The sequence below is a fragment of the Cornus florida genome, unplaced genomic scaffold, assembly GCF_030987335.1.
Source record: "Cornus florida cultivar Cherokee Brave unplaced genomic scaffold, ASM3098733v1 CherokeeBrave_3.0.0_Hap2_Chr10, whole genome shotgun sequence".
Classification (NCBI taxonomy): Eukaryota; Viridiplantae; Streptophyta; class Magnoliopsida; order Cornales; family Cornaceae; genus Cornus; species Cornus florida.
This window is the reverse complement of record NW_026775580.1, coordinates 106925862-106942559: the sequence shown is the minus strand read 5'-3', so window position 1 is coordinate 106942559 and position 16698 is coordinate 106925862. Positions and strand designations below refer to the sequence as shown.

The 16698-nt window shown below is 34.1% G+C and overlaps 3 protein-coding genes across 4 annotated transcripts; 2 read left to right on the top strand and 1 right to left on the bottom strand.

Annotated features, from left to right (window-relative positions):
* The first annotated feature begins 1504 nt into the window (after positions 1-1504).
* On the top strand, positions 1505-2851 carry LOC132276809 (transcription repressor MYB6-like). The gene is made up of 2 exons (XM_059778422.1): positions 1505-1787; positions 1974-2851. The coding sequence occupies exons 1-2, from the start codon at positions 1655-1657 to the stop codon at positions 2684-2686; spliced, it is 846 nt and encodes a 281-aa protein (XP_059634405.1). The 5' UTR covers positions 1505-1654; the 3' UTR covers positions 2687-2851.
* Positions 2852-5250: 2399 nt separating this feature from the next.
* On the top strand, positions 5251-10480 carry LOC132276807 (pyridoxine/pyridoxamine 5'-phosphate oxidase 2). Of its 2 annotated transcripts, XR_009470929.1 has the most exons (8): positions 5251-5425; positions 5526-5575; positions 5669-5726; positions 5931-5963; positions 6110-6205; positions 6960-7027; positions 8621-8788; positions 8867-10480. XR_009470929.1 is itself a non-coding variant. In XM_059778420.1 (7 exons), the coding sequence occupies exons 1-7, from the start codon at positions 5330-5332 to the stop codon at positions 8966-8968; spliced, it is 603 nt and encodes a 200-aa protein (XP_059634403.1). In that variant the 5' UTR covers positions 5263-5329; the 3' UTR covers positions 8969-10480. The 2 variants fall into 2 exon arrangements, 1 of the variants encoding a protein (XP_059634403.1); XM_059778420.1 differs by lacking the exon at positions 6960-7027 and having other exon boundaries at positions 5263-5425.
* Positions 10481-11968: 1488 nt separating this feature from the next.
* LOC132276808 (laccase-6) lies at positions 11969-15259 on the bottom strand. Its single transcript, XM_059778421.1, has 6 exons — positions 15049-15259; positions 14762-14913; positions 14380-14624; positions 14066-14194; positions 12707-13648; positions 11969-12547 (listed from the first exon to the last, which is right to left on the bottom strand). Exons 1-6 carry the CDS (start codon positions 15172-15174, stop codon positions 12417-12419), a joined length of 1725 nt encoding a protein of 574 aa, XP_059634404.1. The 5' UTR covers positions 15175-15259; the 3' UTR covers positions 11969-12416.
* Positions 15260-16698: the final 1439 nt, after the last annotated feature.

Below are 16698 nucleotides of genomic sequence, written 5' to 3'. Positions count from 1 at the left end.
GGAGTTTCAAATTTGGACACTGTCCACTCTGTGTCAGATGGAGTTTCAAATTTGGACACTGTCCCCTCGAGGGATTGACATCGCTGCTATATATTCTCTCTACCCATTTTATTTTATTTTATTTTATTTTTACCTTTTCTGTTTTTTTCTTGGAAGGTTACTTAACTACACACCATTGTTGTAATTAAATTTTATTAATTTGTTTAATAATTTATGTACGGGTGTTAGTTCAAATGATATAATTTTTTCTTTTAAAAGAGAAGATTGAGTGTTCCTTCCCAAAAAAAAAAAAAAAATGCGAAAACTCACAAAGAAAAAAAGAAAGTGAGTTAGACAAAAAGAAAAACAACTTAGACAAGAGTAAACAATAGTGTAAGGAATCATTTAAAAAAATTGTAGGATATTTAGAAAAAAAAAATACTCCTTTTTTTTTTTTTTTAAGAATAGTTATGTCATATATTTAAATTAGGATAATGCTTAACTACTCGCCGGTGAGTAGCTTCACCCTACTCACCCCTCATGTGTTCCAATAACAACATACCACATCAGTTTTAATAAAAAAGTTATTCAATAATTGATCAGAGAAAATATTGAGAACGTGGATTATTTGGTTATTAAAATTGATATGGTATATTGTTATTGGAACACATGAGGGGAGAGTAGCATGAAATTACTCATCGGTGAGTAACTAAATATTATCCTTTAAATTATTAAAAAAATTACGAAATATAAAAGTGAAAAAATAAAGTAGGAATCATTGTATTTAATTAATAAATTAAAATTTGAGAGTGAAATCAAATAATAGTCCAGATTAAATGGTGCTGCTCATTGGTTAATTAATCTCCATGCAAGGAGAGGCATATATTGATCCACCTCAGCTTGCTTTTACCGTGGCAGAACAGTCATCATACTAATGATACATTACTCCACATGCATAATTGGTGAAAGTGATCGGTTAACAAAAGCACTGAGTCTGAATAACATACATGCATCAAGAACGATTAGCTAGCTGTGACAGTTCAATGAAGTTCCAAATTTGGACACTGTCCACTCGAAGGATTGACATTACTGCTATATATTCTCTCTACCCATTGAACGGCTGTGATTTATATATATCAAATGTGACTCCTAAGTGTACTTCTCTTTGACAGAGTGACTAATTACAAGTATTGTGACTTACAGTTTTCGAAAGAAACATTTAAAATAGAACAGAAGGAATAAATATCTAAAGTCTAATCATATGTGCCTATTATTTTTTCTATTTTCATGAATGTGAAAACTGGAAATGATTTCTCATGTAGTTGTAATCTCCGATTTGTAATTTTCTGCATGTATAAGACTTGGGTAGGAGAAGGGCAGATAATATGAAGGGTGGGTAGGCACCTGCTGTCTATTTGTATTGTTGAGTGTTGACCACAAAAATTAATAAAATGTTCTTTTACAATGAAAATTATGGAAAATCACACCATCATTAATATATATATATATATCGACCAGATCGTAATTGTTTGGAAACGCAAGGTAGGTTGTGATTTTCTTGTGCTGCTCAAGAGAAGAGAATCTATCAGCCTAGCTCGCTTTTTCCTTCTCAAATTCTCTCACTTTCTTCGTCTTTTACATGAAAATATAATTATATATATATATACACTACGAGATGGGAAGGGCTCCTTGCTGTACCAAAGTTGGGTTGCATAGAGGTCCCTGGTCTATTAGAGAGGACACATTGCTTAAGAATTATATTCAGCTTCATGGTGAAGGCAATTGGAGATCATTGCCTAAGAAAGCCGGTACTTAATATATTTTTTTCTTTATTCTGAAGAACACACACATATATATATAGCAATAAATATTTTCTTTTTCTCACTCATATTTGGAGATTCAATTGAGAAGAAACTAACTCTCTAACCTTCTTGTGTTTTTTTATTTTTTATTTTTTTATTTTAATTTTAAAAATATTATATTTGTGCATGAAGGACTACTTAGATGTGGAAAAAGTTGCAGGCTAAGATGGATGAACTATCTTAGACCAGATATCAAGAGAGGGAACATCACCCCAGATGAGGATGATCTTATCGTCAGATTGCATGCTCTTCTCGGCAACCGGTGGTCTCTGATTGCCGGAAGGCTTCCCGGTCGAACCGACAATGAGATAAAGAATTACTGGAACACCCATATCAGTAAAAGACTTAGAAGCCAAGGAACTGATCCAGACTCTCACAAAAAGTTACCAGAGCCACCACAAGAGTCCAAGAAGAAGAGAAACAAAAAAGGCAACAATAAGGAGAAGAACATGTTAGAGACAGAAAAGGTGAAGGTTCATAACCCAAAGCCCATTAGGGTAACTCTGAGTTCTTTCTCAATGTCAAGAAAAAGCAGAATATTTGATTGGAGTACTAGAGCTAATCATGGGACTTCAAGCCATGAAGGAGAGAGACAACTTGGAACAGAATTTGTAGATATTATTTCACAGTATTCCAACCTTAAAGATGGTGGTAATGACAATGATAATGATGATGTCAGATTTCTCTTGGGTGATGATGATCAAGATCATGGTCTTGTGATCAACGGCACAGATCTTGAATGTCAGTCTCATGTACAGAAGCTCTATGATGAGTATCTTGAACTGCTCAAGACAGAAGGGGATCAACTTCAATCAGACTCCTTTGTTGAGTCTTTATTGATCTGATTGTACGTAGAATTAATGGTTTAAGATTTGGGTTCCAATGTTGTGTTTGAAATTTAGACTTCACGTGTTGAAATTTAGACTTCACGTGCTCACCCTCCTCGCCAAACGAAGTCTCCAGACTCTCCACAAATTTCTTTGAAAAATGAGAAATTACCAAATTTATCATGTGTGTGTGTGTATGCGCGTACTATACGTGCATGTTACATAAGATGCTTAACGATTAAGATTCCATTTATCACAACATGGTGATATCTCATATCATCACTTTATGTGTGGATACCTTCTAACTTTGCAAAATATAGGCATATGTTGAAAAAAATTAACTGTGTAGAATATGGACATGTGTTGAAAAAAAGTAGGAATACCGAAAAAGAATAATATATAAAACAGGCAATATGTGTAAGGTGTGAAAAGTCGTGATACCGTAAATCTTCAAAAATTATAATAATATTAAAACCATATGGGTATGGCTAAGATAATTGAACTATTTTTCATTACATGCGTTATAATTAAAAATTCAAGTCACATAAAGCGGGAGCGAGAATAAAAGTGAATTCAAAAGTGGGAACGTGAGCGTGAGAATAGTAAAATTAAGTCATAAACAGTGAGAATTTTAGTGAGAGCGTAAGAGCGGGAGCGCGTTCAGAACGGAAAAAGAACACCTATTTAGAAAGATTATGTAACTTAAACTATGATTCATTATTAAGGTTGCGAATAACTTCAGATTCTGGAACACTACTTGTTGGTTTGTGTACTTAACTTGATTCCTGGTGGAACATAATTCTTTTAAATTATTATTATTATTATTATTATCATTATTATTATTTTCATTATTTGTAGAGAATTATGAAACTTGTCAATATATATATATATATATATATATATATATATATATATATTTATTTATTTATTTATTTATTTATGCTTATATATACGAGTTAGGACTATCCATAAATAATAGATTCATTTGTATCCATATATATTTATAATTTTCATGATACTTTGGAAGAGGTTTCTCCTTTAATTAAACATGGTGCTTGAAGAATTGGCTTCTCGATCTAATCGTTCTTAAGGTGAGATATGATCAATTTCCTGTCTTCACAAACATAAAATGAGAGGAAGGCAAATATGAAGTCGCTCGATGACATTGGTGTCTTATTAAGGCCTGTGATTTTTTTTTTTTTGATAAGCTTACACTCTTCAAAACCTCCTCCCTTCTAAAAAAAGATGAAATTTAGGTGATTTAAACAATTCTAATATTCATGAATGGGTATGATACTTTAAATAGTAATGATAAAGAGTTTGACCCTAAACAAATTTCACTAATTTTATATGAGTAGATGTTGATGTAATGATAATAATCTGTTTTGTTTCATTAATCAGCCTTTTCTTTATTTAAAAAAAAAAAAAATTAAATAGGGCGCAGTTGGAGGATGGATCAATGAACTAAGTAGTAGTAGTCCAACAATGCCACTAGTTTATGGATAACTGTCAAATGGAGTACCATTTTTGGGACGTAGCTAGGGTTTAATTGGTCTTGAAGGTTGCATATATATTGGACCCAAATTTTACATCACAAGAAAGGGTCTACTATTTTTGCTCAATTAAGCTTCCAACTCTCATTAATTTCATTCTAGATACCTAACTAATTTGCAGATGGGTTTTCTTAATTTTCAAAATATATTGCTGTCAGTGACGTGTAAATCTTTAATTGTGTTTCTGCTAGTAGGAACAGAAGCTGATGTTACGCTTATTAGGATTTTACCAATCAGCAGCTAATCTGCAAAGAAGAGAGAATCATTTTTTAATACAAAAAATAAATTAATAATTGCTTTTAAGTCCATGGGCCTAGGCTTATGCATGTTGTTTTCATATGATCGAGTGTAGCTGAGGACTGGGGTTAGTTGGACTCGTGACCAACTTCTATTCAAGAATTGGCACGCACTTCAATTCAAGAATTTGACAATTTCACACACAACACACGCCGATGACGATTTAGCAAAAACAGAAGAAATAGACATGACAAGGACAATGATGCTTCTTCATAGGCTTAGGGACAGAGAGTTGATCATTATGCGAATATACCATGCATCACCAATTAGATATTTTTCTAAAATTGGAGATGGATTAAATTGAATTCAAATTTAAATTATTCCGACTCTGATTAAACTTGTGACAAATTTGATAGAAAATTTCTAAATCTAATTTGAATCTTCACTAATCGTCTCAATTCAAGTATATTCAAGTACAGTGAATATTCTTGTGACTTCAAAAGAAATGTTGTAGGTTAAAACTCATTAGATGCAATTATTATTATTTTTTATTTATTTATTTTTGTATAAAAATAGCAAAAAAAAAATTAAAAAGGCATGTCGGGCTTGTCTGCAGGGTTGAGGTTGGTCTACACGGGCCCAGGAGGCTTAGCCCTAGGAAGTATGGGCCGAGCTCGGGCATATAGCAGGCTCAGGGTGGGCTTTGGGCATTTTTCTTATTTTTACTAATTTAGCAGTTAATTTGAACCTCACAGGAACGAACAAATACGTTGACGTAAAAGTAAATATTGCAAAAGTACCCAGAGATTCTGATATTATCACAAACGTCCCCTGAATTTGGGACAAATAATCAGAGACTGTAGAGTGAGTTATGGCGATGGAAGCATTAACAATGCCATGGAAGCAGCTACTTCTGAAAGCGTTGGAGTCCAATTCCAACCTCAAGCACTCTTCCTACTTTCAGCTTGTATACGTCTCTACTTTATATATATATATATATATAATGATTCGTCTTCTCTAATTGTTCTTAATCGTTCTATTTTGTTTTTGCTGTTGGGGCATTTCAGGCAACAATCGGATCTAATGGCCGGCCTTCCAATCGCACTGTTGTTTTCAGGTGTCTCTCTCTCTATATAAATATATACATACATACACATATATATAAAGTCTTGAAATTTCTCAAATTTTTTTTTTTTTTAATGATATTTAGAGGTTTCCAAGACAACAGTGACAAGATTCAAATCAACACTGATTGCCGAAGTCACAAGGTTGATTTTCTCCTTATACCCGTTTTATTTTGGTTTTCAATTTTATTTATTAAACTAAAAATAGTCTCAGTAAATTTTGTGGTATTCAAGACTTTTCAATATTGAACGTGTTTCATTTTTGTTAATTAAATCCTGAGATGGTTTTCTCCTTATACCCGTTGGAACCTTGCTGATTGGAGTTCACTTTTTTTCTTAAACATGCAGATTGATGATCTTAAGTATTGCCCATTTGCTGAGGTATATGTCTCTCCCAATTAATTTATTGTTAAACTGTTCTATTGTTTCAATAATACTCCGTATTATTGATTTGGTCACTTAAAATTCATTTCAAGATTGATTATTTTATTCCTTCGAATTGATTCCAAATTATTTTTATGATTTAGATATGTTGGTATTTCACCGACTCTTGGGAGCAATTCCGAATCAATGGAAGAGTTGATGTCATTGATGGGTCAAATGCCGACCCTGTGAAGCTTAAGGTAAGATTGGATCCCTTCTGCGATTTCAACTGCATTGTATATGCCATTTTTCATGTTCTTATTTCATTGCATAAGAATGTAGCAGTTTGTTGCAGTCACCATGAATTGATATCGATCAGGCCCATTCGTATGCTTGTGCCAAAAACTCTTTGTTGACTTGAATTATGTAACATTCAGCATGATTAATAGAGTCAGTTTGAATATATATTTAATAGAATTACACAATAGAATAGCTTAATATTGAACCGTCAAGTTAGCCATTTAAATTTGTCATTGTCAATGCTCAGAGGGGAGCAAAAGCAGGGGACATCACACCCTGGGAACTAAGTGGTGCCAATAAAGGTATATATAAGGTGTGATGGAGGTGATTTACGTTGTAAGATCCCAATGATTACATTATTAGAGGAGATTGTGTTGTTTGGACTGAAGATATTATGGTTGCAAAAGGACTCCTTATCTCTCTATTTCTGTATTTTCTTCCTTAGCTCCTCCAAAAATAAGAAAATTGGATAGATTAGTGGTAGTTAGGATTAACTCCAGGTTGGCTTTCATTTCATTACTTTGTTTACTGCACAAATACCTTCCTACTCTTTCAAAGAAGCATATATTAGGGAAAAAAGTTGTGAACTCTAGATCTTTATGTGTACAACCTCAAGCCAAGCAGGCATATTTTTGATAATGAAAGTCAGAATCCTTTTTTGTTTGGATAAGTATAAGAAAGTCAGATTCTCTCAAGTGCAAACATCCTTTTCAGGTGCATAAGCTGCTAAAAGTCTCACAGCCTGTACCAGAGAAGCTCGAAGACTGGAGGTCGGAACTCAAGTATGTGCAGTCTGGTGAGATCAAGTTTAAGTAAGGACATGTGAGAGGTTGTCCATAACTAACTTAAAAAGTGTAATGACTCGAGCTTTCTGGTGCTTCAATGTTGATCTCCTCCCTAAGTAAGGGAGAAGGCTGATGAAAGAAATCACATAATGTCCTAGCTTTTGAGGGAAATTTATATCACTAAAAGCTCAAAATTTTAAAATAAAGCCAGTTAAAAAATTTCCTAGATTTGGAGGAGCATCCTTGAAAATGGAGACAATCCTAGGAATGGGATTAAGATGGCAAACTGGAAATGGAACATTTACAAGGATCTAAGTAGATCCCTAACTCGCAGAGATGCCTAGATTTAGAAGTACTTCACCCTAAACCATTTAATGTGGGCCAACATTGATTAGTAGTTGTACTAATCTCTTAAGGCAGCAGAGATTGCAATAGTGGCATGTTAAAGAGATGGTCTTTTCAAATTGAAGTTGATGTGATAAAGAGCATTCTTTTTGAATAATTGCAGCTAGAGATATGCTAGTTGTTATTATGTCACATTAAACAGTTCAAGGTTAACTTACCTAAAGTATTGTGGGTTGCATTCAAAGGTCTGTGGATTTGCATGAGTTGTCTTATATATTTTTCACTTTTAGGATTACTAGTGGTTCTGGACAAAGCCACTACTGAGGAAACTAATTATTTGACAAATTGTAAAACAATTTATTGTTTTCAACACTGTCCCAGTGGTTCCTGGACGGACAAGTAAAGCCACTATTGAGGCAATTAAATATTTGTCAAATTGTGAAACATATCATTCAATGTGCGCATCTTCTAGTGATAAGAATTCTGAAACAAAACTGTCCATGCCATTATAAGATTGGAGATGCAAATAACTTATAATTCTTCTCAATTATGGGAACTGGTTGACACGTCTTTCAGATGTCTTTTCCATTCCAAGTGATACGAATTAAAAATTCATTTCTTGTTGGAGAAGGGATTATGTAGCACAAAAATTGGGTGTTCTTTTGTTAAAGCAAATTTACATTAATTTAAAGGACTTCTTGTAGTCTGAGTCTTCAATTTAATTCCACGAAAAGCTGATTAGTACTACTAAAACAAACTGCTTTTAGATGGTTTTATCCTCTATCTTGTGCTTATAATGGGAACCTTATTTTATGCAATTTCATTTGCCGATAAATCTGTTCTCTTTGGGTTTACGCAAAGCATTCTCATTCTTGTATTTGTAGCATCTTTGTACCTACAGCTACTGACATAGTGCCCAAATTGGAGTTGTTGAAATTTTATTCTTCTAGGCTCTGGTTTTGAATTGTAAGATTAGTCATTCTTGATGAGGTCAATCAGTGGAGCAATTATGTAAACCACAGTAATGGGTATAGAAAATTGTCAAAACCAGACTGTCAAATGAGACGGTTCCCTAGTGAAACACCATCAGTTCATGTTTGGACAAGGGAAATTGTTTGTTTCTCAAATTGTAGTATTGTTTATGCCTAATAGCAATGCTACCTGCTGCATTAATGATTTTTTGCAATTATACTAGCTTTCATTTACTTTCAGATAATAAATGATTTCATCAAAATTGCAATGCAGCAAAGAGAGAAAGCTTGGTTTGCTAGTTCCCCAAGGTCAAGACTGCAGTACTTGGGGCCTAATCCAGGTCTTCCTTCTCTAAGTGAACAACCACCCTTGGCGCCCTCTTTAGATCCTTCTACAGGTCCAGTTGGTGCATTTTGTCTGCTAGTTCTAGATGCCGACCAGGTCCAAGTTCTTCATCTTTTTTCCATTTCCTGTGACTTTGTTTTCACTCAAGATTTACAAGATTTGTCTTGTACACAGGTTGATTACGTAAACTTGAAGATTAATGAGAGGCTGATCTTTACGTCCAGAGAGAATATCAACGGAGAGAAGTTTTGGACCTCAGAGAAAATCAACCCATAACCTTTTCTTCGTAATTTAAGATTTGAAGATGGCAAATTATTTAATTATTGATGATTGATTGTGATGAAATTTGCTTATGTAAAATTGAGCTGAAAAAAGAAAAGAAAAACTCAATTTCCTGACCTTGTGAATTGCATGAATCTGCATTCTGCTTCTAAATCCTTAAATTTCATCATATTATAGATAAGTCTGTGTTTTTTTTTTTTTTTTTTTTTCGTTTTCCCACCTTCCTTAGATAAGCCTGTGGTTTAGAGGTTGACAAGTGGTAAATTTAAAAGTGAAATGGTATAATAATCTTTGGTTCTTCAGTTGGTGTCCTTATGGAGTAAGGGAGAAGATTGAGGAAAGAAAGTGATAGGCTTTTGAAGGGGATTTTATTTAGTGGTAACAAATTTCCTTTAAGCAAAGTTTGGTTAGTCATTATTTTGATTTAGAAGGATAATCATTTCATTTTACTTTGAAAAAAAATAAAATAAAGTGGAGTGTAAGACTACAAAAGTGGAGTGCTAGTATCACATTCCTTTATAATATACGTAAAGATTAATTTCAACGCAATAAATTGTTGCTATGTTTCCTATAAAATTGGCTAAAATCAACAATTCTTTTTGAAATTGTAAGCTGACGAAAGGAACTTATATACATTTAAGAGCTACGAAATAGTAAAACCCTAAAAATTATGCAAGAATAATTGCTTGCATCTTTATATTATGCTGTTAAATAACAAATAAACTAAAAACTCATTTCCTGAAGTTTGTGTATGCATTAATCTTGTGTCTGAATGTTCATCATATTATCTGTCAGCGTAAAAAATATGTTATTATTAGAATACTGATGTGCTGAGAATTGTAACATTTTCCTTACTTCTATTTGTTATACGGCCTTTGAGATCAATGCAGTGGGTGAATGTAAGATTCTCATGCCAAATCATCTTGCCTAAATGAGTATTATTTCAACTAATGTCCAGATAAAACTCCAAATTTGAAGGAAAACCAAGTGGAGAAACTTCATACTTTTCTGTTTCTTAACTCAGATTGTGGAATGTTCATTTGAGCAAGAGGCCTTTCCAAGGAAAGGATTGAACAATAGTTCTCTTTCAATTAGAAACAAAAGAGTGGAGCTAGTCTATATATCATCCCTTTTTTATGTACTCTATATATGAAGACTAGCAATATCTTGAGGGGTGGTTGTACCAGCCTTGTAAAGTATGGACTCTTTTGTTGTTGGATGAGCTCTGTAATTCTTTCCTTATATAAAATCAATTATTTTGCGTTGTAGCTGAGTATTTTAAGGGAGTCCATATTTCCAAGTCTCATGGGAAGCTTGCTGCGATGCATTATACTATGGATGATGTTTGTACTTCATTAAATTCATTGTACTACACCTGAGTTAGTTAGTACTACCTGAGTGTACTAATGTATTTGACATGAGTTCATGGGAAATCCTATTTATGTTTGTTCATCTGAGTTAGTATTACTTGGGGGTAATAATGTATTTGACTTGGGTTCATGGAAATTTCTATTTATGGCTGTTTGTTTTCTTCATATTCATGTATCTGGATATATATAGTGAAGTCTCATCATATGGTTCTTTGTATTAGAATATGTCCTATTTTTTATTCAGCAGATGATGAAACTTAAAATCCTAGATTGATGCTTCTTCATAGGAATATCATTGTGGAAATTTCACAATATGATCGAGTGCGCAGAGTTGAAAGTTGTTTTCTGCATCCAAATTGAAGCTGCAATTTTTTGAGGTACACATCGATTCCAGACCTCATGTTTCCTTTCTGATTTGTGCTGCGCAGTCTTCCTTTATCCAATTTTATATTATGATACTGTGGGAATTTCAGCTTGCTTGAAGCTAACCAACATTCAAAGGATCCCCCATTTGGTTGTATTTGTGTATCTTCCTCCATTTCTATTCACTTTTTGAACCAATGTTGCATATAGTCTGTTGTGCTGTATTTTCAGTGTCGAATGAATCCATTGTGTCTTTGCTGAGAAATAAATCATTTCATTTGCTTATCTTATGCACCTACAAGTATGGGCAGGATGTTAACAAATGACCTACTTTTATCAGAAATTCTGAATTTATCCACTCATAGACATCATACAAACTGAATTGTCTTACTGCCTTGCTAATTCTCTTTCAATTTTCATGAGGTACACATCGATTCCAGACCTCTTTCAATTTTCATTTCAACTGCATGATCTGCATCTATGACATTCATAAATGTGTAACCCTTTTGTATGGGCTATTTAGCCATTGTTAGCTTTTTTGGAAAACATGAAATTTTACAAATCCATTACGAGAGTAAAAATAAGGTTGGAAATTATTCCTGTATTTGTCTATGTGCATGTTGTGTGTCACTTGTGACTTAGGTCCATTTTGATTCACACAACTTGTAGGAGGTGTGGTTTGCTGAGAGTGATTTGAGACTAATTCATGACTTTTAAAGCCATAACAAGCCAAAAGTTTTTGGGTTGAATGTTGTATAAAAACTTGAACTTGTGATACTGATCTATATATATATAGTTGCAGATTAGACCAAAATCTCACTTATTTTTTATTTTTTTTTCCCTTTTTTTTAGCATATCCTGTCCTACTCTATCTTTTACTATAGATTACGGATCATATATTTAGCAGTAATCATTCTGAAAAATATGATGGTGGTGATGGAGTTGAATTATAATTTAATAGGATTATCATATTCCTGGATTGTGATTCCACACGGGGATTTCTTTTCGATGGTTTTTCATTGGTACTTAATCATTATATCCAAAGAACTTTATGTTAATTTGGGTATACATGCCCTGATTTTGGATGCTTTGACGGGCTGGTCCAAGAATTATCATCACTTCCTTTCATTATCTCTCCTTAAAATCAATCTTAGAATGCATTATTAGGTTTTTGTTTCCTCTCTTTGAACCATCCATTCTACTCTTTGATCCGCAGTCAATCACAAATTTTTGGTGATTTCTATCTAATGACTGGGGACGGTGTTGTACAATTATCTTCACCAAATTTTTTTTCCCTACTTTACTAAAACCTTGTATAGATAAGTATTTGAAAAAAATAGTTTTATCCAATAAGAGAGAGAATTGACTTTCATTTGTGATAGTTCTACCATGCCAAACCCTAGTTCTTCATTAGATCAACCATCCACATCTGGGCAGGTGAGTACGTCAAATTGTATGTATCCATATATAAAATTTACCCAAATAGAAAAAGAAAAGAAAAAAAAGAAAAAGAAAAGATACACATACATAAAACTCAAACAAATGAATGCAAAAGCAATTTCCAGTTTTATTGCACCCAATCATTACTTTCTTTACACCACAATTCCAAAGAAATGGACCAAACAAATTGCACGCTTGTCCCAAAGAATTCTTGATTGGAAAGATCACAACCATCCATTTTGTATTATTAACAACAATCCAACGATCCTCTAGCACCGAGGCAGATCTGCAGGAGGGTGAGGAAGGGTCTCTAGAGGTCCTTGCCCATTCTTTACAATAAACACAACGGACAAGCCCCATGTCAAATGTATCTCAAGGTGACAGTGCATAAACCACACCCCTACATCATATCAAAATCACCATAAAAAATTAATAACCCAAGAACTTATATTATGATCAAGAATATGCATATACATAAATTACTATAAACATACGCATATACATAATGTACATGTATATATATATGTGTGTGTCTGTGTCTGTGTGTGTATGTACTTACCCGGATTGTCTGCAACAAATCGAATTGCAGCCCATCCACCTACTGGAACTCCAATGGTGTTCATGTAAGGCGGATCCACCAAGTTGAAATTCGCCGTTTGTGGGTTATAATTCCCAGTACCATATCCGATGACATAGAAGCTATAGCCATGAAGATGAATGGGATGATTTTCAGTTGTGAGCGTTCCGGTGTCTTGCAAAATGAGTTGCACCCTACTTCCATACTCGAGAACCTTGGTCCTAGTCCCATTCATTGAGTTGGTATCATTAGGGATGTTATTAGGTGCCCCATTAACAAAGTCATAAAATTTAAGGGGTACCCCGGGGAAATCTTCAGTAAATTGACCGTTAATCTTTTTGTAATAAGCTTCCAAAAGTGAAATATTAGGCTTAATAAAACTTATGTTGTTCATAGAAGCACCCATAACCCCTCCATTTGTGCCTTGGCAATTCGCTTTTGGTGTTTTGGAATGGCATTTTTGAACATTTAATCCAATTGTGATGAAAAGGTTTGTGTCAATTTCTTTTGGTACATTACGGGGTTTAAGACTTCTAAGCCCGTCCATGACGGTCTTAACAGCGAGATTATCATTAAACCTTGGTAGAGGGGCTGGTAAAGTTAGGCTGTTTGGCATGGCACCTAAGTACTGGAAATAGGCAATTGCTGAAATGTTTTGGAATGGGACATTTTGAGCTGACATGTATGGTCCCATGGCCATGGAATACTTTCCTATCGGCTGATCAGCGGTCACAAGGACATTGAGGGTCTGGCCTGGTCCGAGCATCACACGGTCTGCAGTGAACGGCTTTGTGTACTCAGCATCAGCTTCAACAATTGTTAATTTGTGATTAGCAATGGCAAAGAAGTTCTCCATGTTCAGGGCTGCATTGATTAGCCTTAGTAGGTACGTCTTCCCAGGGACCACATCAATTTTATACACATCTGAAATAACAAAGTTGTGTCTCTCAGAATTATATATATTAAAAGAGAAGACAACAGATATATTAATAAAAAGACTAATAGATTAGCTAGTAAGATACGTTACAAAATTCATTATTTTAAGGTTCTACATGCTGATTTTTCACCTAGTGTCCATGTGTTCTCTCACCAGTGCTAAATTACATTAGTCAAAAGAAAATACAGATCATTTTGTAGTTGTTACTTTTTTCTATGATAGTTTAAAGAGATATCATTAGTCCAAAACTATGAAATTGTTTGTTGTTGAATGAATAAATCAGAAATTGGATTCGTCTTATCTATGTGATTAAGACTTTTTCTTTGAAAATCATTTTTGTTAGTGTCCTAGCTAGCTGCTTACTAGTAACAATATGTTTATATACTGCATTAATTTTTAATTACCATTATTGGAACAATTGTAGTTAGGACCAGGGTGACCATTGATTGTAAATGCATCTGCCGGTGGAGGACCTCCACCACTCGCTACAACTGCCTGCTCAAGCTGTACAAGGTTCCTCTGCCAATACTCCCCTGCCATATTTCCAAGAATTTTAATGGTTGAATCAATAAACATAATATAAGTTCATAGAGTTCATATATGTATGCATAAAACACACACAATATGCATAAACACCTTATTTAATAGAAAATACACAAATGAATCAAGTTTAGGGATGTCCATTAATTTAATTGCTAATGAAGGCTGTTGATTTTACCTAGGATAATGATATGTTCTTCATAAGGATACTTAAATGGGTAAGGAACCCCAGCCTTAGGATATACGACAATAGCACCATAAACAGTGGCCCTAAGCCAGGAAAAATGAGCATGCCATAGAAGGGTGCCCTTCTGCTTCACCAGTGTGAACTCATATGTGAACGTTTGTCCGGCTTGGATCGGGCATTGGGTGATGTATGAAGGACCATCAAACCAGCAGGATAGTATCTGCCGGACGCCATGCCTGCGATTAGCCAAAATAAATAAATAAATAATGTATGAAGAGAGAGTACTACTAGTCTGATATATAATTAATCTCGAACTTTGAATGTGAGTATTAGCTAGGTGCATGATTGAATATAGCGCAATGCTAAGGTTTACCAGTGAATTGTAGCATTGTATGGGGTTTCATTGGTGACCTTGATAATCACTCTGTCATCTTCTTGGGCATAGACAACTGGTCCAGGTAACATTTTATTGATCGTGACGATTTCTTGGCTTTTACACAGCTTAGTAATTGTCATGGTTTGTACCTATTGTTCATAAAACATTTCAGGATCAAACTACTTGACATGTATAAACTCGCATGGAAACAACTCTTAGCAAGTAAAAATATATGTATATATTATGTGTGTGTGTATATATATATATATGAAAGTTAATAGCACCTTGAAATCATAGAACCTGGTTGATCTTCCTCCTGGCCACTGTGCCTTAACATGAACAGTCTGGGTGTAGAATAGTGCTAAGCTTAGACATAGGGTACTAAACAAAGTGACTAATAAGTTGGTCATTGTGTGTGTGTGTGTGTGTGTGTGTGAGAGAGAGAGAGAGAGAGAGGGAGAGAGTGTTGGGAGTGGAGATTAGAGGTGGGGTGGATGGAGGGTTTTAAATGGAGTAGTGATGAGTATGATGATACTTTTATTTATATTAAAAGGGGAAGAAGAGAAAGGGGTTTGTGAAGATGTATTATGTTTGTCAGCTTTCATGATTCCTCTAACATGGTTTTGTAATAATAAGTTGTTGGGAGCGTGTTTTATTCAATGTGACCAATTGCGGGGAAGAAGAGATTGGCCATCTCTCTCTCTCTCTCTCTCACACACACACACACACACACATTTTCTTTTTGATTCATAATATTACATCAACATTTACCCAATGAAATCATGTATTTTGACTGAGAACGTACGGACACTTCCTTCCAACACCATATTCGGACCCATCCCAAGAACTATTTGCCCCACCTTAATTTCTCACTAAAGGGTTATGTTCAAACTCCCAAATTCTGTTGATTCTTAACCATTTGATCACGCAATGAAGTCTTTTATCATTAACATGCAGAGTAAGAGTATCAAGTTTGATTTTAGTTGATTTGATTGAGATCAGTTTGATCCAAGTTGAAATAATAATCGATTATTGTATATATTGTTTTCTTTTTGTGTTTTAATTATTAATCTCAGGTGGCTTTTTCTTCGCATTAGGTTCCAACAAAATCACAAAATTGTCCCCTTACACATCCTATTCTACTTTTGCCCCACCTCTATTATTTCTACCTTGTACCAACCTCTTTTTATTTTTCTGGCTTTGTGTATTCCTTGTGTATGTATATATATATTTATTTATTTTCCGTTGACTGGGGCTTCACAAAAGGTAGTCCCTTCCCAAGCATAAACCTCCTAAGATTCTAGTGTAAACTTTATCAGCTGGCACCTTCTAATCTTGTCCGACCTCATCCATGATGGCACTGTAGTTGAGATAACTAGTCTAGAGAGAAATATATATATATATATATATATATATATATATATATATCAAAGTTGACATAATAAAGTAGTACCCAAAAGTTGTTAGTTTATAATACACCCATATATTAATTAAGAGAAAGGGTATAAGCCATAAGGTGACCAAAGAAAAGTGTCGTTTGTGCTGTGCTTTTATTCAACACTCTTTTTGCTCAATCATTACTCATAAGCAGTTGGTGCACGCCCTATCTTACCCTTTCTCTACCATTGAAACCCCTAAAACTCAAAAGAAAAGGGGAAAAAAAGAAAAAAAAAAAAGAAAAAATTTAAAAATGAAACCTAAAATTGAATGCTAAATAAAACTAAATCTTTGGTGCTGAAAAAAAATGTACCGTACACTTCTCTGTTTCGATGCTAGAAGTTCACATTTTATTCTACTAGATAGCGAAAAGTTAAATATTATTTAACTTTATTAATAATATAATAAAAATGTGCTACTTCTTTCCTTTTTTGGTTGATTTATCGTGTTATTTTTACGCGAAGGTGACATTTCCTTTAGTGGAAGGCTTTCGTAAT